This window comes from Filicampus tigris, chromosome 17 (genome assembly GCF_054856515.1).
Source record: "Filicampus tigris isolate MCC_2025a chromosome 17, RoL_Ftig_1.0, whole genome shotgun sequence".
NCBI lineage: Eukaryota > Metazoa > Chordata > Actinopteri > Syngnathiformes > Syngnathidae > Filicampus > Filicampus tigris.
In genome coordinates, this window is record NC_141233.1 from 9,350,375 (window position 1) to 9,372,540 (window position 22,166).

Genomic DNA, 22,166 nt, shown 5'->3' on the forward strand with positions numbered 1-22,166 from the left:
ATGTAGCATTGTAATGTAGGACAGAGTAAGTGCCACACATGGCCTTATTTTGTAATTTGTATTATATACTGTATATGCGCCCGGCCTAAAAAAAACATCCTCAACTTCATTTTCGTGCCGGCGTAAGTCTCTGGGCGTTCCGGAGCATGGAGTTGCCTCGCCCCCAGCTCAATTTGATAACAGAAAGTACAGTAGTCTGCGCTTGGTGTAATAAAAGGCAGCACCGTCATTTTTGTCTAGTTCAGCATGTTTCTGAATTAAGTAGATGTACTACGCCTCACTGGGCGTTCCTGTCGCACCCCCCGGCGCATCTGCAAATTTGATTACAAACTGTATACTAGATTTTAGACTCGGTAAAAGCAGGTCTAACTCGTGACAAAGGTGGTGCAACGCGATTCTGGAGTATTTGATCCAGGTGCGGGCAGACAAATCCTGCGCTTAAAATATGACACAAGCGTGGGACAATCCGTCTGAATCATTGTAGATATCAATTCATTGAATGAATTATAATCATTATGGGGTTGAGGGGACTGTTGCATCAATCAGTGTCATGCAATCTCTGGGGTAAACCCAATCTCACTGATGATAAAGAAGTCTTAAATTGGGGACAGTGATGAAATCACAGCAAAGGAAATCTTTGTTTCTGAGTCATCAGACTTTCAAGAGGCACGAGTGTGCTGGGAGGTGGGAGAAGTTGGCGGGGAACTTGGTCGAAATATGTTATGATTACAGTGAATGGAGGCTAGCAGATAAGAATGTTTCAACTGTGTGGGTGATGTGGACAGGAAGATAAAATTCGGAGCCATGGTTGGTTACAGCAGAGAGTGTTTTTGTTTATGGAAGGTAGAGAGGGCGCTGAAGGTCAAATATGGGGAGGTGGAGTGTGCGGGTGGCCATTTGTTCTGAGGATAGTATACTGTATATGGTCATATCCACAATTGTCCTTACAAATGATTATGGAGAGTACATTGTTTACAACACAACAAATTTCAGAAGCCATAAAAATTGTGGCATGCAAATAAATATACAATACCATCTGTATGTACCATTCATTCAACCTAGTCGGTACAAAGGATGTTTGTCCAATTGATTATTGCATTGATAAATATAGTATAGCAAAAGAAGGGTGCCGTTTCCTCCCATGCAGGGGGCAGTAAATTTTGGGCAACTTGGACCACTCCCCCTTGAGGTGTGGATAAGTGTTATGTAAAGCACACTCAACATGTCCACGTCTCCCGTCAAAGACTTTCTAGTCACCCATTTAATGCCAGAGAAATGTTATGCGGAGCTTATCGTCAACTTCAACTTGCACGGTGAGGCTTACTGTCAACACATTTGGCCGCCTGATGGGGGCTTGCGCAACTGTCAAGTATGCGAAAATAGTTTCATATTTGCGGGTGGAGGAGGAGGGGGGGGGTCGTTTCAATGCAGTGTGCGCTTTGCATTGCTTTACTTTTAGGAGTGTGCAGCTCTATTCATTTATGTTTCATATTAATTTGCAGTGCCATGTTTGACGTTAGTCGTCAACAAAATCATCGGACTATGGATTCTTTTGGACATCGTTTTTGGTAAGACTGAATACTCAATGATAGATGGTGGCCAAAGATGTGATCACTTTTGATTGTGTTCATTACACAATCATCCAAAAACTGATTTACATATCATGTGATGATGGCCCATTATTAAGTGTTCAACTATCAACACATAGGAAGACACTTTTCTACACTATAAAAACAACAGATTTTATTTGCTATTCATATGTTGAACAGGGGTATGAATTATAACAGGGTTATATCCACGTGTTGATTGCTTATGCTGTCAAACTTCAGGCCTGCAAGCCAGATTTGCTGCTCTGTCATTTTATGTGGCTGCGAAAGATTGCCACACATCTTACTCAACTTTAAATCATATTTAAATTTGCTCTAAATAGTACAACATGAGTAGCAGTGCATTTAACATTTTTGTTCCCTTGCTGTTCCCAAAGTGAACCAAACCACCACCTTTAAACCAAGGTACGCGCCAGATTTTTGGCGTATTGTACCCCTACCAACTACACATGTATTTTTTTTTTTAAAGCTAGGTGAGAAAGAATAAAATAAATAATATATTTTCGAGGACTTTAGGTCAACCAGCAGCCACATGGGGCTGCTTTTTTTTAGAATGTTTAACCTTGCCCCGAATCCAACCAAGTTCAGTATTAGTCTACATTGTGCTTGTAGCTCAACTCCTGCAGCTGCTAAAGATTCTATGGAGACGGAATGCGGAGGGCGTGAATTCAGCTTCCATCCTACTGCAACTTTACGCCTCGTCTGGACCTGTCCTTTTCGCCATGACCCATAACTTCCCACTTTTGTGAGTTTTCAACCAGAATGCGATGCCTATTGACAATATATTCATGCCAGGTGATACATTAAACTGATAGGCGACTTTTATTTTTTAGAATTAACTTCAATGTACTTGGGAAACTGTTCTTAGCATCGGTGAAAACAACAACCATAACAATACACAATGTTAAATGAACACGAGTGTCGATCAAGGCTGAGCAATGTTCTTTGTAAATGCATCAGTGTTGATACAACTTTTGTTCTTTTCCATTATGATTGTGGCAGTTTCTCAAATTTCACGCTTTGGCCATGTGACTCTGGATGCTGGGGCAGTGTGCCCAACTAGTATTTTGTCGCTGTCCCGAGAAAAACACTTATCTCCAATTTTGGAAAACTTTTTTAATTTTCCACATTAATGCAATGTCTGTAACGCAGACACACCATTCATGTAAAAATAAGAAAATGAAAAAAAAAATGGAGATAAGTGCTTTAAGTGACAGTGACGATTTGCTAGTAGCCTGCAGCTATGCATACTGTGTTAATAGCCATTACAACAACAAAAAAAGAGGTTACACCTTGTCACAGGTTTGTTCATGTTCGAAAGACTGCGGCTCTGACTTGACAGTCTTTTGATAGAACGTCATTTCCGGTTTGCAAATCTTTTTACTACAGTGCCTGGGGCGAGAGGCTTTTCTTGACCATCCAGACAACAATGATTCTTTTCCTCATCCTGCATTATTGGGGAGACACTGTTAGAGGTGAGCAGAAATACCTGCAGTTGTGAACCTGCCTACGCTATTCTACAAGATAAGAGAGGCATGCAAACCAACCACTACAGTCAACACTCCGACACTGTGACAAATTATGACAACTGTGAGTGTCTTTAAAGCCAAGTAATTGCTGCCTGAAGCAGCGATTATCAATTTGTTTTGCTGGCTCCCTCTAGTGGTAAACCACTGACTGAATATAAACGGCAAAATGTTACAGTGACATTAATCTTTCATTTTTAATAAAGCACTGTACATATTTCAAGTGCGGTTCAGTTGTATTTTACTTTTAAGTAAAATATTTTTACTTCTAAGTAAAATACATTCACCGTTATCCTTCAGAACTGTTTGTTTTCAAATACTGAGGAACACTTTATTAACCTATGTACAATGTGCTGTAATTCTGTAATTTAATCATTTATGACGGTAATTATCATGGTACTTGGAGAAGTATTTCTTCTGGGTGGTACTGGTGTAAAAAACGTGAGAACCACTGCGCAAACAAACAATAATAGCACCTCCTTGTGGCAGTACTTACTTATTGCTATATGAACAGACATTTTTAGCAATGGCATCACATCCGGTCCCCTATATGTTTATTTGGCAGGATTGTTGTTTGTGTTGGCTTACGGTAGTCTAATAGGCTTCCTGGGATCTTGTGCACCTGCACAAGTTATCTCAGCAATGCAGTCTTCCAGTTTGACAGCAACGATTGCAAGCAAGGTAATGGCATTAAAAGTTCAATTTTGGAGCATAGTAAGCCATTGACGTTTTAAGTGTCTAAGTAAAGTTACTGTGCAACGCGAAGACTGGCTTACTGGGTTGGTTGTTTTTCAGGTTCTCCAGGCAGGAACTAACTATAGTAACGGCCATACTGGTCAGTTGTCCTGTATGTCAGTTTTGCTATCCTGCACAGCCTCCCTGGGCCTCATCTTTGTTTCACTGCAGGTATGCAAATAAAATGCACACATTTCCTTTTGCACTCATCAGCAATGGCGAACACTAATTAATTGAATTTAACCTTGTTCTTGTAGGACACAGGAATGTCTCCCGCCACAGCTAGCTACCTCATGTCGGCCTGCTTCAGCTGCATCTTGCTGGCTCAGGTCCTCTGCTATGGGAACAACACTAATAGTGCAAAAAAGAAGATTGGGTAAAAACAGAGGAAGAGAAAACCAGACTGAGTTCTGAAGTTTTAATTAACAATTCTGTATGTGTCCGTTACAGATTTCCATTACGAGATGGTATTTATGACCATTAAATCAATGATTCATAGTCAACCGTTGTTCCAAAATGGTGAAGTATTTCCTATTCAAAATGGGACCATATTTCCAATAAGGTTCAATTTCGTGAAATGTCAGAAAAAATATGACACTGTATTTAACTAAAGTATGAGGATGATCCCGCCAACCAATTTTCTATAGGGTTGGTCCTCATTAGGGCCGCGGGTAATGAAAGCCAAACCCAGCTGACTTTAAACGAGAGGCGGGGTACACATTGTGCGGGTCGCCAGTCAGTCATGAGGAACATACACTGGAGACAACCAGCCATTCTACACCTTAGAACACATTTCAGTTAATGCCATGCATCTTTTCGGAATGTGGAGATGAAGATTGGAACCCAGAATCTCAGAACTGCTAATGCTAACATGCTAATCAACAGGTCGCTGCTGATACAAATGTCAAAATGTTATTTACAATAATGGGGATAGCAAAGTATGAGGATAATCATGTTATTAAAAAACTTTTTTCTTTCGGTTTATTTCAGCCGCTAAAGAAACCTGACTTCGGGGAAATCCTTTTAATTTTTTGTTGAATTGAATGTTTACATATGAACTGGGTATTGCAGTGAACTTAAGCGTTCAAAGGTTTTTCTTTTATCCTGTCAATTTCTTCAAACAAAATTGCTCATTTAAAAAAATATGGATTTTTGTTTGTTATTTCCATTTATTGACCTCGTCCTTTCAGATGTCCCATTCATGACCTTGTTGATCTGTTAGAGAGTGTTTTTTTTTTTTGTTTGTTTTTTTTTTAGATGATGGACCTCATAACACGATATAGCATTTGCAATCGCAAGATGGGCCATATTCTGATTGTTTCTGTAAAACAATACGGTCAACACTTCTGGAATTTCAGCAGATTGTGAAAATCTTTCAACTCAGCATCAACGCGCTGTCATGGGAGGATGCCTGAATCGTTCACTTCTTAGACGTTTTGGACATCCCTAAACCCTTCAAATTGACACTTAATTGAGCAAAAATTACGATTAAGTCATATGACTGAGCAATAGAGCTATTTCCCAAGGAAATTCCAGATAGAAGGGGGGGGGAGACAAAAAAAATGAAGAATATTAATTTCAAAGATGATTTATTGGCATTTCTTGACAAAGAGTAGTAGCCCAAATCAAGACATACTGCATCTCAGTCAGTGGACTTGTTACTGAATTTAACAGGCTATTAAAACAGTTAGGCTGAAGGAAATTCTTGTAAAAGCACTACACTAGCCTTATAGAACACATCATTCAAGCATTCAGACAAAATCATCTCCAGTGTTTCTCTGACAGTCAAATATTTTTGAAATGTTAGTCAAGTAAATCAGTATCCCTAATAATAGTTGTAATAATTAATTTGGAACTAACAAGGATTTTTTAAATTCTCGTTTAAAAAAGTCTCCAAACCCAATCCAAGGATACTTCTATGTCACTATCTTTTTGTAAGATCTTAAGAATATCATCTGTAAATATTTGTAATAACCTCATTTTGCTTCATCCAAATTTACTAAACTAACTTCACAGCTGCTATCTGATTTGATCCAAAGCAAATGTGTTCAGGTGAAATGGCACAGCAAATTTAGCTCATCAGGAATGTCCTGAACATTTCATTATTCAATCACATCTGGAAGGATGTGTTTGATCTACATGAATGCAAACTAGTTACCAAACAAAAAGTTCTAGAACCCACACATGTACAGTACTATCGATGCACAAGAATACTGACGTTCACTGCCGCCAGATATACAATAGACAATCTTAAATCCAAATAGGCCTTTGTTGTGATGATATGAGTTGCACATTTTACAGTACTAAAAATGATAATAGTTAATGACAGCACTTTGTCCAAACAATTGGGGGACTTTCAGAAATATGACACCTCTGAAGATAAAATATAGTGTCTCTTTAATTTGTATACATATGTAGACAAAGCATTTCATAATATAGGCGACTCTTTTAAATACGAATGTAACGAGACAACTCAAAATTGATCGAAAGAGTTAATGATGGGGCATTTCTTGTATGACTGACGTGAGCTCATGTGTCCCGAAACACTAATAAAGAACACACATTCTACAATAGGAATCCATCATCTAAATGTATGGTAACAAGCATTGGTCACCCCGCAAAGCAATTATGTTGAAGGCAATTGTAGCTCATAAATCATCCATGTAGACTTAGTAATCAACACTTTCAATTGGTTTGTTTACAAACAGAAAAAAATTGTGGAGTGTTTTTTTTTTTTCTCCTGGCAATGTGGACCACTAAAATGAAAATAAATAAATATATCAACAAAACTTGATGCCAACTTGTATGTTCAATCGAGTTAATCGATACTGTGCTATAATTAAAATGTCCCAAAATGGTCAGAAATGATTGATTAGCCTCAGCACTGGATACTGACTTGTGTGGAACCAGCAGGATTCTCTCTAGCAGATCTTGAATAGGCCTCGATAGCTTGACATGGAATGATGTAATATTGCAGTGAGCACGCCAATAGTATTGCCATCCATTGAATTCTAACAGTCATGAGCCACATTTGGTGCGGTTAAGTGCGGATCATTGTACATGCAGTGTGCAACACTTTTGACTTCCCTTTCCTTTTTTTTTTTTTTCACGCAATTGTCTTCTTTCTTAAATATTACCCCGGCGCCTTCCTTATGAGAAAAGGAAAACAACCCCTGGTTTTTCTTTAACCTCATAATATAAACTAATTTAATGAGGATTCCTTGGAACCAGTGGCTCGTGGCTTAATGACTCACCATTTTCAACTTGGCCCGTGTTATCTGAAAGGCTGGTACAATTTGCGCAGTTCGTCCCAAAAGAACAAACAAAGAATGGTGTGAGGACCAATCCGGAAATAAGAGGCTCCCAAACCTTTGTAGAGTCCCCTTAGCCCCTCCTTCTTCAGTGTCTTTGATAGGCAGTCAGTAAACCCTTTATAAAGCAGTCCCTAAAAGGATGAAAAAGCAAGATTTAGTTTTGATGCAATTTGATGACATGAAAATGTAATTTTGTTTTTACGCATTTAAATTTGGTAACGGCCGATTGAATATGGCAATTTGAAAATCGGATCATAGCTTGTGGATCAATTTAGTTTATTGTGTTGAAAACAATAGCCTTTTTGGGGAATAATTTTCTGTTATATTGCCTATAGGAAATACTTTCAAAAAAACGCCTTAAAATACAAAACAGTAAACTTGATTATTTCTCAATCTATCTACTTGATTATTTTGTTTTGTCTGCTACTTGAGGAATCCCTTTTCAGGAAAAGCAGTGTGTGCAGTAGAATAGCTCAGGTACTTTAGTAAATCCAAAAATAACTCTTTTTTTTATTAAGATTCGGAATCGAGATTTGTTATGAACCGGAATCGAATCAAACAACCGGAATCGGAATCATCCAAATTCAAACGATGCCCAACCCTAATAGGGATGCACTTAAGTGCAAACCCAATAGCTTGAATAGTGAATTATTATGCTGTCAAAACACCAATATTATATGACATATATAATGTAATAGTATTTGTTATTTCTTTGGTGCTATCTGAAGAGCCCTGGAGAAGCTGCTGGAAGTTGTGCTTCTTCCACACTTGTTACATTAAAACAAATCAAACAAAAAAAAGGTTTCCTTTCTTGAATTTATTTGCAATGGAGGATTTTATTGGCACTCAAAGTGCTCGTTCCATCATTTAATAAAAAAATACATCCCCAAGATGGCGGCCATATAGCAATGATATAGCACTGTATAGATTAAAAAAAAAAAAATCTAAAATCAAATCAAACATTTCCCGGCCTTACTAAGAAATCAGGCTTCTACTCAGACGCAATTAAGAATGTCCCCCTTAAGCTCCTTCTCTTTGCTAACACTGCTGTTTACATATGAAATGAAGGTAGCCAATGGACAAACACCAGTTCATGAATGCATTCATTTTGCCCTGAGCGTACTTCAAAAGTGCTTCAAAAAGTGGCCGGCAACCTCACCTTGCCCTGCTGATCCACCGGCTGATTGTAGAGCCTCGTGCTCACCACGTCGAAAGGCGTCATCGCCAGCACCACCGCCACGCTGCTGATCATGCCAGCACTCAGAGACACTAACCAGCTGTCCTTTGGAAACACCTTGGCAGGAAGACAAAAAAAAGAGTTCTCACATAGTTCAGGAAAGAAAGACAGCCCCGAACTATGTAGACCAAGGGTGTTACATTTGTTTCCACAGGCGTGAAACATCATAGTTAAGGTTGCCTTCCGAGGATAGATTATAATGGTGGAGCCACATAAAATTAGTATAATCGGTAGGAGTGTATCGATACATCCAAAAATATGGCTTTGTGTGTACCTTGGATTGAAGTTCATGGTATTGCGTAAAGTAATGAAATAGTATGCAAAAATATAAAGCTGCCTGTGCTTTGTAGAAACCGGATCCCATTTAATGAGTGCAAATGAAACAACTTCATAAATATTCTCTTTTTAAGAAACAGCTAAATTCACAGTTTCTCCTCTTTTAAAGAACATAGGGACGCACTTGCAAGTGCAAACCCAATTGCTTGAAGAGTGAATTATAATGCTGTGAAAACACCAATATATTTTTTACTTCTTTTACTGTTTCTCTTTGGACAGGAAGTGGGAACTTGCAGCACCATAAAAACTATCTGACATGTGACCCAAGTGAGTGCTATTTGGGGAAAAAAACATTGTGATTAATAAATAGAAACAAAAGGGTGTTGTTTCTCTGAGGAGGAAACAGATCTGACTAGTTCAGCCAACCCGATGCGGGGGGGTGGGGGGGGGGGGTGGGGGGGGGGTGGCGGGGAGGGAACTGGTGTAACGACAATTTCAGTCAGTGCCTGTGTTTTGGCGGCATTTTTTTTTAAAACAGCAGTTATATTTACGGCCTGGAAACTTTGGCATTGCACTTATGCAAGCTCTGTGTTTTGAGCACGGGGGTGGGGGGGGTGGGGGGTTTCGGTTCACGGAAAGGTGTCCCGTTTCTGTTCCAGAAGGCCGCATTGCCTGTGGCTTTGTCCGGGTTACAATAACTGCTTCCAGTGAACTGTTTATCGACTGTAAATGATTTCTGTTCAAGCTTATAGCACTCACAACCCCACAGACTGTTTTATGTCAAAATTGGCCTCAGAGTGTCTTTTTGTTATGTATAAACACACGTCTGGCCTGTACAAGATGTTCACATTTGGCAGAAAGCAGTCAAGTGTTCTAACCTGAAGATCAATCACCAGCTCTTTGGCAGAGCAGAAGGTGGACAGTTGAGATGCTGAGCCCACGCTGACCCTCGGTATGGCAGCGCTCCCACCCCTCCACAGTCCTTGAATGCCGTGTTCCTTATAGATTGCCACCAGGGCATGAGACATTCCCTTTTGGAGCAGGAACAAAAAAAATAAAAATAAGACATTAATATTCCTAACAAATGTAATCAATCCAGTGATTCTCAACCTTATTGAGTCAATGTACATATTTTGCATTACAAAAGTCTCATGACACACCAACAACAGTAAATGTCACAAAAACATATCGTATACTGAAATAACGATGCATGATGTGGATGAGCATTTAATTCTTCTGTTTTTTACTACATGCCGCAGGCATGGATGACAAACCAATTTGTTCTTTGAAGTAATAACTCTTTGAACTAATAACTTGAGTTTGTGGGCGGCACGGCGGTCGACTGGTTAGCACAGTTCAGAGGTCGTGGGTCGTGGAGTTTGCATGTTCTCCCCGTGCCTGTGTGGTGTTTCTACGGGTTACTCCGGTTTCCTCCCACATTCCCAAAACGTGCTTGGTAGGTTAATTGTACACCCTAAATTGTGATTGTGAGTGCGGATGTTTGTTTGTCTCTGTGCGCCCTGCGATTGGCTGGCAACCAGTTCGGGGTGTCCCCCGCCTACTGCTCGAAGACTGCTGGGATAGGCTCCAGCACTCCCCGCAACCCTTGTGAGGATATGCGGTATCGATAATGGATGGATGAACTTGAGTTTGTTTGTACAGGACATCAAAGGCAGGGGACGGTAACAGTAATTTTGCCTAAACTTGAGGTAAACCAAAGTGTTTCCCAGATTTCACAATGAGAATGTATATTTGTGATTAAATTGGCGCAATATTATTTCTGGATCAATACTTTTTGTGACCCTTTTATTTATTGGTGTGCTATGAGATTTTTGTCATGGAAATGCACGAATGTGCTCTGGCACAGTGTGTGGGAATCACCGATATGCGCTACCTGGTGTTTGTACTGATGTCCCACAGCAATGGCAGCAGTCGACTGACTCTGCAAATGAGTCTTTACCTGTCAGTGAAACCACAGATGAGAATACAGTTAACCCCCACAATTAAGGGAAAAAAGGAAAAGAAAAAGAAAGCAATAAAGTAAACCGTGACTGTTTTTGTTTTTTCTATGTACATATAACTTCCATTCTGCTCTTACGGCATTACCCTTAATAAATGCTGATGATTTGGAAGTTTTCGTGTGTGAATACTCTCCGTAACTTCTACAAACAACCCAGGCTAAACTAGATCAGTCGCGATATAGAAAGACATTTGAAATTTATTACTTTGAGATACTTCTTGAACACCTTTGAAATCAAAGTGCGCCAAGGTATTTCCTGGTGGCAGAAAGTGAATGGCTACTGCTGATTTGAACAGAAAATGACAAATGTGTTTTATATAATACATAGACGGCCGAAATGCAAATACTCCTGTCTGACAGAGGTGTCAAATCCAGGTCCAGAAAGTAAACTCTGCCACAGTTTGTCCTTAGCCACCGGTGCTTCTACTCAAAAGCTTGTTTATCCGCCTGTTGAGTGGAAGCACCTGGTGCGAAAGACAAACTGTGGTAGGGTTTACTTGGACCTGGATTTGACACATCTGTCAGATATGAGGATTTACATTTTGGCCGTCGATATAACATACATATGTTTACAGGAGCATCACAACGGGCGACTGACCAAATACACAGGGCTGCCCATCACGGCTCCAACCACGCCCGCCGCAGCTCCAGCTATGATGGTCTTGGTTGCACTGACTTTTCCATTCGCGTGGATGTAGCCAGAGGACTCGATGATCGCGTATGAGCCGAGTCGGACTCCGTTCATACAAAACTGATACCATAATCCAGGCACGAGGCCTTTCTGTAAACCGGACAGTCCTTCCACTTTTGCAATGGTATAGAAAGCGTGGAAGACATTACGGTAATAAACCCGATAGCTGCCCCTACTTTTAAGCTCTCCTTGCAGCTGCATGCGAGTCTTGACCACTTCCAGCGGGTTGCTCACTAGACACGCTCCGCACGCAGCCACTCCACTCAGGAGAAAATCCATTATGAGACACCTGCGTGGGGATCCGACGCAGCTTGAGCAGCACCTTTAATGAACCAGTTTGCCCTTCATCCCTGGCGGTGGCGAAAAGTCGGACTCCTCCGCTTCCACAGTAAAAGTAAACATGCCCAAATGTACGCGCATGCGCAGAGTCTGACGCACTGGTCGCCATCACTCGGAGCATGAGGGCTTCATGGACATCTCGTTAAATCAGAAAACTGACATACGAAAACGAAATGAAATAAAAAATGTACCCGTTTATCTTGGAAAATACACATTAGGGGCCATGTTATACGACTTAATTGCCGTTGCATGTTTAGTCAAATATTGTCTGTTATTAATGGCACAAAAAAAGGATATTTGTTCAAATTGTTACTAGCCTGCATTTCACATTTAATCTGATTTAAATTAAATCTACTTGTTTGGTCGTTCTAGTCTTAATTATTTTTCTAATCATATGAAAAGTAATTATCTTGTTTAGGAAGCTGAAAATAATATCGAATATATCCACTGAAATGTCCATCCATTTCTAATCATGCAAATATTTCTTGAACTTCTTTAATGCAACAACCGGAAAACCAGGTCCTTGATGATATGTGCCGCTGCGCTTAGCCTTAGCCAATGAAAACAGCCAGCTATTGTACTGTTCTGTAAGCGTTGTTACTATTGGTCGAGAGTCAGTTTGTTGCGAGACTGCTACAAAATTATCAATTTTTCTGATTTTGCTACTTATTTGACAACGTTTCAGTAAAAAAAATATTTTTGTTTTATTCCCTAAACTATTGAAAGCATAACTACCAAATGCTAAATAAATAAAATACTATAGAGTCATTTATTTGCAGAAAATGAAAATGTCAAAATACACAAATCGGTCCAGCGTCCAACAAAGGTCCAAAAGGTTTAACCTTGGTTTCATCAACACAAAACAAAACCCCCCAAACACGTGGAAACATCTGCCATGGTTCAATGAAACCAAAGTTGAAGTTTTGGCTTTGTCATAATTGCAAAAAGTATATTTGGCGCATTTCCCCATTTAACATGACCCCATAACATGACATTAATCTGAATGATTAATTCTGTACACAGCCACATCCCAGTTATAAGAGTGTACACTTGTGCAATCGGATTATTTCAAGCGCCTATTTACTTCCGCTCTTGAAAATATATGCTTGGTCTCATCTTTTTTCGTCACAAAAAAAAAAGGCATTTAAACAAGGGTGTGTGTGGACTTCTTATAACCACTATACCACTGTGTGGCGGTTAATGGTGATATGACATGGCTCAAGTTTAAGCACACCTTTACATTTAATCTCCTGAAGATGATTTAAAGCTCAGCTGGTTGTGGAGGCTTGGCAATTTATCAACAGTGCTTGTGCCAGCATAATAGGATTTTTCCCCCCGTGCTCAGTCTTAATTAAAACAAAAGCACTGAAGAACTACAACGCAGCATACAGATAGCTGCTGCATTTTGCCATGCTCGTGAAGCTAAATAGGGTAAACACCTGCCATTCAATTCAGTTCTGCAAAATAAATGCATTGTTAAACCAAATTAAGTCCAACTCATATTTGTATAAGATGCTGGAGGGACGATGTTTTCGGTTGGTCTGGTTGGTTTTGTGATCCCCCTTGGAAGAGCTGGTCGCAATGGCTGGGGAGAAAGAAGACCGGGGTGCTCTTCTTAGGTACCCCGCATAAGGCGAAGAAAATGGATGGATGGAAATACACCAAATCACTAAGTTGGGTAGGTTTGATCTTTCTCACTGAGCTGGATTAGATATGTATATGGTCTATTTCAATTTTAAAGTAGCCTACTGTATATTTCCACACGTAATACCATCAATATCTAAACTCTAATGTAAATAAATGTAAACCACTGTAAGTTAGTCAGTGACTCCAAAAAAGGAAACCAGCATTCTACTAGTTACACTAATAGCTTCTGTCAAGTGGCCCCGTATGTAATCCTGGCCACCAAATGAAGCACCAAGCTGGATTTCAGGTGCACAGTAAAGCTCCACCTGATGTGTCTTCCCTTCACTACACTGTGTGAGAGGACCAGGACACAGACTACATCGTGGAGCTGCTCAAGACCACCTATACTTGTCGTGGTTGATGGAGGAACAAAGAGCAACGAAAATAATAATACATTGGTCAGCAGTTGGCTCTGCAGCAGAAAGTTAAGGTGAGTGCTACTCAACATTCATCAACATGGATGTGCACATAATGAGGGGAATAAAAGGATGGTTACATTTTTCATTAAAGACATCGCACCTAAGATGTGTTAATAATAGCTATTTAATCATGTCATCATTACAATTTTGTACAAACATAATATGTTGTACGTGATCATTATCAATAAAGTTACTATTTAGATTAGCAAGTACAGTATTAAGAGGCACTGTCAGGGATGTGAATGCCGAAACTCTCAATTTTCCTCCTCTAAGTACAGCAAATATAAAAATCAGATTTTCTAAGGCCGCTCTCAGTCATGAGGTCTGAGAATAGACATCACTTGCTCAGGAGTGAAAGCAATGGATGGATGGATAGTGCATATAGAGTACAGTATATACATGTGTATTTTCGGTGTTATCCGAAAATATACAGACATTCATATTGAATGGATGATAAGATTAGATTTGTTTAAAAAGTAAATCCAAGAATGTGGGTTAATTACCACCGAGGCCAATCATCTGTAAACCGCAAGAATCAACAGTCAGTGTTAATTGGATTAAGCAGAAAGAGGGAGATCACTTGACACAAGTGTTCCAGGTCAAGGCGTTTGCACCCAGGAAGTCTTAATTAAACAATCCACTTTTCCTGTTCCCCTTTCTTGCCGGTATAGGGAGATTTTTCACTGAGACAGAACAATGTTTGAACTGTCTAAATTGTGAATACGTGCACAGCCTGATATTCTCTGTATGTTTAGTATTTGAACAGTAGGGTGCAGCACAGCACCAGTGACTGTTTCCTTTGAGCTCCACCTCATTTTGAAAATTCTCTAACATTTGGTACAGCTGCACAATTGAAAGAGATCCAGTGGAAGAGATCAAAAATATGCCTTTACAAAGATTGCATTGCTCAGTTGTCAATGGGGGTTTTCAGTAAATTATTGCGCTGGTCAACAAATGTTTACCTGCTGATTCCGAATCTTCCCTAATTTCTTCTGTAGCATATCAGGTTTTAATAATAATAATATGTAATATAGTAATATGTTTAGTCATATTCTTGAAGTAAGAACTAGGTTCAGAAACAGATGGATTTTTTTACTGAAACGCAATAAATTACAAAAAAGTCTGTATTGCGCAGGCTTTTATTGCTCAAACTGAAAAATTAAAAATGAAAATATGTCAAACTTATGTGCTAGGGAAAAAAAAGCAAAGACAGCGTCAAAATTACAATTAGGGCAGTTAAAATGATTGAGAAGCACTGGATTAGGGACACATAAAGGTGTCCGATTTTCGTGGAGGAGGACCCAAACGCAGGAGGCAAAATTGTGTGCAAGATTAATTAGTTAATTTAAAACAAAAGGCAAACAAGCTGCTGGGATAATAAACTAACAAAATGTTGAAGTCGCCAAAAAACAACAAGGAACAAAACAAACACTAGGACTATGACTAGACTGGACTTTGACAAGACTTACAAAGACAGGATACAACAGGTGAACCAACAAGGGCTAAAAGAAAGCTGGCAACTAAATACGAACAAGTTAACGATACAACGGGGAACACCTGGACAAGACACAGAGGGTAGGAGGAAGCTGGTTGGTTAACACAAGGGACCGGGATGACAAGCACGGGTGGACTCAACTTAACGAGAGACAGACAAGGAAAAACATGAAACTACAGTCAAAAACCAAACTCAAAATACAGACCATGACATAAAGGCATCTCTGATTAAATTTAGCTGTTGACCAGTGTTATTGTGGTTACAGTTTACAACTGTACTGTGTGTATTTGTCTCTTGCTGTTATGAAATGCGCTATATAAATAAAATGGTATTGTACTGTATAGTTTTAGATCCCCGATTAAGCATGAGAAGGGTAAATCTTTACAAACAATACAGTTCATCACAACTATGAGGGCTATAGCTTGATTATAGGTTTAATCAAACTGCATCTCAGTTCACACAGCGATAGTCGTTACTGTAATTGGATTGACTCCCTCATCCTTTGTATATGTTGCAGATAAAAGTTGAGTGAGCATGGACATCGGCGGTTTGGAGACGGTGGTGGCCAACTCGGCCTATGTGTCAGCAAGAGGGAGCGTGGATGGCGGGGCGGCGGCTACCCTGCGAGACAAAAAGATGCGGGCCAAGCTGAAACTCCCGCACATCAGAGACTGCGAACACATGAAAGCGTCCGTGGGCAAGACCTTCGACGGCATGTGTGTCAACGAGCCCATCGGCAAGCGGCTCTTCCAGCAGTTTCTGGAGAGCGACGCCACCCACAAAACTGCTGGGGAGCTGTGGAAGGACATTGAAGACTTTGTCATTTGCCAAGAAAAGGAAAGAGTTCAGAAGGCTCAAAAAATGGTCAATAAATACTACGAGTCAGCGTCAAAGAACTTCTGCAGCTTCCTGGAAGAGAAGGCTGTCACCCGAGTGAAGGAAGACTTCAAAAATGTCCACGGTGACTTATTTAAAGAGAGCGAGAAACAGCTCCTCAAACACCTGGAAACAAAGACCATGGCCGGCTTCAAGCAGAGCATGTACTTCCTGCGTTACGTTCAGTTCAAGTGGTTGGAGGGCCAGCCCGTCGACGAGGAGTGGTTCATGGACTTCCGGGTCCTCGGCAAGGGAGGTTTCGGAGAAGTGTACGCTTGTCAGGCTAAGGCCACGGGTAAAATGTACGCCAATAAAAAGCTGGATAAAAAGAGGCTGAAGAAACGCAAAGGCTACGAGGTAAAGGCACTGATGTACACAAGCAGCCAAGAGAAAGTTAGCACAAAAAAGGACATAAGAATGAGTACATTCAAACGCCTGAGTAAAGAGGTTTCATTTTTACGATGACGGCTAAGTGAAAAGAAGCCCGTGACTCTTTAAACGAGCCAGCAAAGAAGATCAGCGTATAGCCATTGAAGGATTATGATACTCTAGAGGAAGAGTGCAAAAAATGTTCTAGTTACTGTAATAGTCAGCTGGAAATTATTGTTCGAAAGAGACTGGCTAAAATGAAATGTTTGTCAACAGTTCAAAGTATCATAGTTGCAATACTTCAATATGACGAACTTTACCACATTAATTAGTAGGGATGTCACAATATTGGCACTACCGTGATATTAAAATTGCCACGATATATCGTTCATGTTGTTGTTGTTCACAATTTTAACAGCAGCAAATTTGTTTAAAAGCCCAAGTTGTTTTCCTTTTGTGTGCAGTTCCAGCACCTTCTGGTGGTCAATTTATTAGTGCCGTTTAATTTGATGCCACCAATGTTTAAGACCCACGCTAATCGCCAATAGGAGCGCATGACTGGCCAAGCCTATTACTTTGTGACTGCTGTTATTATGTACAAACACTGAATATTGTGATGTCTTTTTTTTTTCTTTTTTTTTTACAATATCGTGAGCTTTTATACAGTATCGTGAGCGTTCTACATATCGTCAACCTCCCCACTATATTGTGATAATCATCGTACCGTGAGGTTCATATTGTGATATTATCATATCGTGACATTTGGATATCGTGCCATCCCTATTAATTAGCCTGCTCAGAGTCCCAACGGGCTGAGGCCTATACCACCTGACTTAAATTGAAAGGTAGACAACACCCTCATCACCAGGAAATCCCAGAAAGATTGGACTGTAAAAAATTGAATCGGAACTAATTACAAGTGAAGAAAAATGAGCTATGTGAACCACTATACTACCAATGGACTTCTTTAAAAGACGTGAAAGCAACCACTTCTTTGGATGTGCAGGGTAATTATTCTCATCCGTCTAATGGTGTCCCTATCCATTTTTAGGGTGCAATTGTGGAGAAGCGCATCCTTGCCAAAGTCCACAGTCGCTTCATTGTGTCGCTGGCCTATGCCTTCCAGACCAAGACTGACCTCTGCTTAGTTATGACTATCATGAATGGTGGAGATCTCAGGTGCTTTATACAAACACTGACCACAGCGGACCTGTGCAACCGCATTTCCTGCACATGCCAGAAACTGCCACTGAATTAACCTACCATGCATGTTTTGGACAAGTTGGGAGAATCTAGAGGAACCTGGGGAAAAACAATGCAAACCAAGGAGAAACATGTTAATTATATCTATACTATACTGGCAATGAACTGGAAGGCAGACGTACTAACCACAAGCTCGCTGCGCTGCCCCAAATACACTCCCATGTCTGCTAATTAGTACAAGTATGGATAAACCTTAAAGCTAATATACACACTAGGCCGTCAGGTGCGTCACACTTTAAGTCAGACAGTAAGAGTACTTAAGAGGCTAAAGACGTCTTTGGACCAATATTCAATTAGTTGACTCCAAAGCTGCATAATGTTCTCCATGCTCCCTCAGGTTTCATATGTACAACGTGGATGAAAAAAATCCCGGTTTCAACGAGAAGAGAGCGTCTTTCTACACAGCGCAGATCATCTGTGGGCTGGAGCACCTTCACCAGCACAGGATCATCTACAGAGATCTGAAGCCAGAGAACGTGCTGCTAGATGATGCAGGTTCGATGTTTGGAGCAACGTTTTTTCCTACGTCTGCACAGAGCAAAAACGGCCATCACAACCATAATCAGATTTTGCTTTAATTTTTTTTTGTCAAATCATTTGAATAATTTGATTCATCATTTCAGCCCTAAACTCAACTTTGTACAAATGTAATATCTCAAGGGTACATATTTGGTACCTTTGAGGGTAAGTACGGCTGTCATAATTCACTGAAGGGGGGGGGTCCTCTTTTCTGAAACTGATGCTGAAAACAAAATGCTTCTTCAGATCTTAAAGAGGGGGCAACCCAAACACATTTTTTTTCAAGAATATGTTGTACGCAGGCCCACTAGTTGAAACAAGGCATTCTGATTAATAATGTATTTATGGAATATGAGAAATCCACCTGTTTTTAGCCATCTCAGGGGACGGCCATTTTGCCACTTCTGTCAACCGAAAATGACATCACAGTTGCTCAGGGCTAAGATAACAACCAATCACAGCTCACCTGTTTTCTGAAGCTGAGCCGCGATTGGTCGTTACCTGTGCCCTGAGCAACTGTGATGTCATTTTCAGTCGACAAGAGTGACAAAATGGCCGTCCCCTGAGATGGCTCAAAACGGCTGGATGTTGCGGCTTAACTCATATTCCACAAACGCAATACTAATCAGAATGCTTTGTCTCAACTCGTGGGCCTGCGTACATATTTTGGAAAAAAAAATATATGTTTGGATTGACTTCTCTTTTAAATGAGATGCTGCAAAACATAGCAAGACTGTAACCTAGCGCTACATGCTGTGGCTATTAGCTATTGATCTATTCAACAGCTGCATATATGGCATTGATGCAATCATGTGTCTTATAACTCAGGACACGTCCGCCTGTCAGATTTGGGCCTGGCTGTTGAACTTCCTCCAGGAAAAGACAAAACCTCTGGTTATGCAGGAACTCCCGGTAAGTGGAATAACCTTGAAAATGAGAATAAGTCTCTTTAACTATTCACTTTATAATATCCTTAAATGGTTGAAAAGGTTTCATGGCTCCAGAGCTGCTCCAGAAAAAGGAATACGACTACACAGTGGACTATTTCACTCTGGGAGTGACTCTGTTTGAGATGATCGCAGCCAAAGGACCCTTCAGAATACGAGGAGAGAAGGTTGCGATGCATCACGTGTCTTTCTACATGAATATGTTGCCAAATTTGCTAACTGTGCCTTTCTTCAGGTGGAGAATGACGAGGTGGCCCGCAGAATTTTAAACGATCCGGTTCCGTACACGCCCAATTTCAGCAAGGAGTGCAAGGCAATATGTGAAGGGCTGTTGGAAAAGGATCCAGGGAAACGCCTCGGATTCAAAAACAACGAGTGCGCTGAGCTCAAGAGCCAACCCTTCTTCAAGGAGATTAATTGGGGACGTCTTGAGGCTGGTGAGTTCTTCCACAAAATTATCAACACACTAAAGTACACTTTAAGTCTGCACATGTTTACCTTATCTACAAAGATAAAGTGATTAAGCTCAGCTACCTGATACTGTAGAAACTGAACACGCGTCTGTAGTCGTCAGTCAGAAACTCCACATACTTTTCAGAGGTTATTTTCACAACTTCAGGGACCCGAAAGGGGTGAAGTAGCTCTCTCCCCATGATTACGCCTCAAAACATGAGCCTGCCACCTCCATGGTTCGCCAACCATAAACTATTCCATCCATTCATCTGCATCATTGGTTGCTATGGGCATAAAAGAGGAGAAATTCATGGTTGGGGCATCCTCAAGCAAAGATCTATGAGGGTGGGAGGCAGTTCAAATAAATTTGGAACGGTGCATTTTAAAGCGGAACCCAAACATATTTTTTTCAAGAATATGTTCCCAGCAGGCCCACTAGTTGTAACATGGCATTCTGATTAATTGTGCGTTTGTGGAATATAAGTTTAGCACTCGTTTTTAGCCATCTCTGGGGGCGGCCATTTTGCTTTCTGTCGACTGAAAATGACATCACAACTGCTCACAACGACCAATCACGGCTGACCTGTTTTCTGAATCTGAGCCGTGATTGGTCTTTGTGAGCAGTTATGATGTCATTTTCAGTCGACAGAAGACAAAATGGCCGCCCCCGGAGATGGATAAAAACGAGTGGATTAACACTTATTCCACAAATACAATATTTATCAGAATGCCTTGTTTCAACTAATGGGCTTGCATAGAACATATTCTGGGGAAAAAAATGTTTGCGTTGACTTCCCCTTTAACAAAATAATCTTATCATTGGGAGTTTTTGTTTGAAAACATTCAAATTATTCTCTACCAGTTGATGACTTCAAAATTATGCTGAGTGTAATTTGCATAGACTATTTACAAAAATTTGAGAAAAAGATTTTCATTATGATTTGCAAGGCGTGTATAAATTTGATGGCCACAACATTAGGCACAATTGCCATCCAAATTATAACATTTAAAAAAAATAGTAAAAAAAACAACAACTTAAAAGTAAAAAAAATAAATAAAAATCATTGCGCAAGTGTACCCAATCAAGTGTCTGTTCACTGTAATAGGCCAATGATACATCGCTGGAATAGAGAGACCAACAAAGAAGAAAATAATAAATATTTTTTCCCCCCAATTTTCACCAAGGTATGCTGCCTCCACCATTTGTCCCTGATCCCAGGATGGTCTACGCCAAGGATATCGACGACGTGGGCGCCTTTAGTACCATCAAAGGTGTGGTTATGGACAACAAGGATACCGAGTTCTTTGCCGACTTTGCCTCGGGCAACGTTCCGATCCCCTGGCAGGAGGAGATGATTGAGACGGGTGTGTTTGGAGAGTTGAACATCTGGGCAGAGAACGGAAAGTTGCCTAATGACCTCGACCCAAACTATGTGGAAGCCAAAGGTGGAGGGTGTGTGATTCTTTAAAGTCATTTTTGGCTCAAGAAGACTGTCAAAATATCAAAAACATTTGAGCGCAATTCTACACCACTGTTAAAGAAAAAAACATGCGGATACAAGAGATGAGTAAATCTCTATTATTTAAAATTGATCATTACTATATTATCGTTGTATTTTTTTTTTTTTAATTCAACTCTTGTAGCAGCTCATATTAGAGTGTGGAGGTGTACAAGGAAGCAAATAAATGTTAGTATTATAGTGCAGTACTCTCTGAAACTGTATATATGTATGTATCACATTAATATAAAATCGTTAAAAAAAACTGCACGGAGCATAAATTTGTAATTATGTATTTCAATATTATGTAAGTTGCATGTGTGGACTGTTAGCTTTGGAAGCAGCATGTTTTCAACATAATGTATAACAACTAATGCAAATGTTCTTTGTGTACATCATAAGTAGAAACTCAATGAATAAAATCGTGCTCAACATATATATGCGTTCCTCTACACTGTTACGATCTGTGTGAGGCTATTGGTGCATGAGGAGTGCGACTACAATGAAGGATTGCAAATCAGCATTCGCGCACACACGCTCAGGAGAACACACGCCACGTGGAAATCTGATACAGCCCGACATTAACATATTCCCGTTACTTTCAGTTTGTACGGTCAGATATCTTCTATCATGACCTACTCTGGACACCAGAGTGATATGCTGCCATACTTGGACCGATTGAATTCTGCAAAGGATCCATTCATGGTCTTCAAATCACATTTATGCACACCTGACGGAGGCATAAAAAGCTGCAGTCATAGCGATGAATCACACTGATTTATTACGCCGCGTATTGAAGCTGTGACCTCACCGAAACTCTCGTTACATACTCAAATAATGACTGTTCCAGGGCATACACACTATTTAAATATCACTTAGCTGCGAGTGAACTCAA

The 22,166-nt window shown here is 40.2% G+C and overlaps 3 protein-coding genes across 4 annotated transcripts; 2 read left to right on the plus strand and 1 right to left on the minus strand.

Moving 5' to 3' along the window:
* The first annotated feature begins 1,199 nt into the window (after window positions 1-1,199).
* LOC147133256 (mannose-P-dolichol utilization defect 1 protein-like) lies at window positions 1,200-6,629 on the plus strand. Its single transcript, XM_086057010.1, has 7 exons — window positions 1,200-1,313; window positions 1,503-1,568; window positions 2,220-2,352; window positions 2,997-3,082; window positions 3,699-3,814; window positions 3,929-4,039; window positions 4,126-6,629. The coding sequence occupies exons 1-7, from the start codon at window positions 1,223-1,225 to the stop codon at window positions 4,246-4,248; spliced, it is 726 nt and encodes a 241-aa protein (XP_085913136.1). The 5' UTR covers window positions 1,200-1,222; the 3' UTR covers window positions 4,249-6,629.
* On the minus strand, window positions 5,441-11,848 carry slc25a35 (solute carrier family 25 member 35). Its single transcript, XM_086057009.1, has 5 exons — window positions 11,314-11,848; window positions 10,590-10,655; window positions 9,574-9,726; window positions 8,342-8,476; window positions 5,441-7,313 (listed from the first exon to the last, which is right to left on the minus strand). The coding sequence occupies exons 1-5, from the start codon at window positions 11,683-11,685 to the stop codon at window positions 7,143-7,145; spliced, it is 897 nt and encodes a 298-aa protein (XP_085913135.1). The 5' UTR covers window positions 11,686-11,848; the 3' UTR covers window positions 5,441-7,142.
* Window positions 11,849-13,115: 1,267 nt separating this feature from the next.
* On the plus strand, window positions 13,116-21,707 carry grk1b (G protein-coupled receptor kinase 1 b). 2 transcript variants are annotated; one of them, XM_086056938.1, is made up of 9 exons: window positions 13,116-13,176; window positions 13,258-13,861; window positions 15,863-16,578; window positions 17,642-17,769; window positions 18,191-18,348; window positions 19,201-19,284; window positions 19,362-19,486; window positions 19,555-19,756; window positions 20,958-21,707. In XM_086056938.1, exons 3-9 carry the CDS (start codon window positions 15,880-15,882, stop codon window positions 21,239-21,241), a joined length of 1,680 nt encoding a protein of 559 aa, XP_085913064.1. In that variant the 5' UTR covers window positions 13,116-13,176; window positions 13,258-13,861; window positions 15,863-15,879; the 3' UTR covers window positions 21,242-21,707. The 2 variants fall into 2 exon arrangements, with proteins under 2 accessions (XP_085913064.1, XP_085913063.1); XM_086056937.1 differs by having other exon boundaries at window positions 13,118-13,423; window positions 13,679-13,861.
* Window positions 21,708-22,166: the final 459 nt, after the last annotated feature.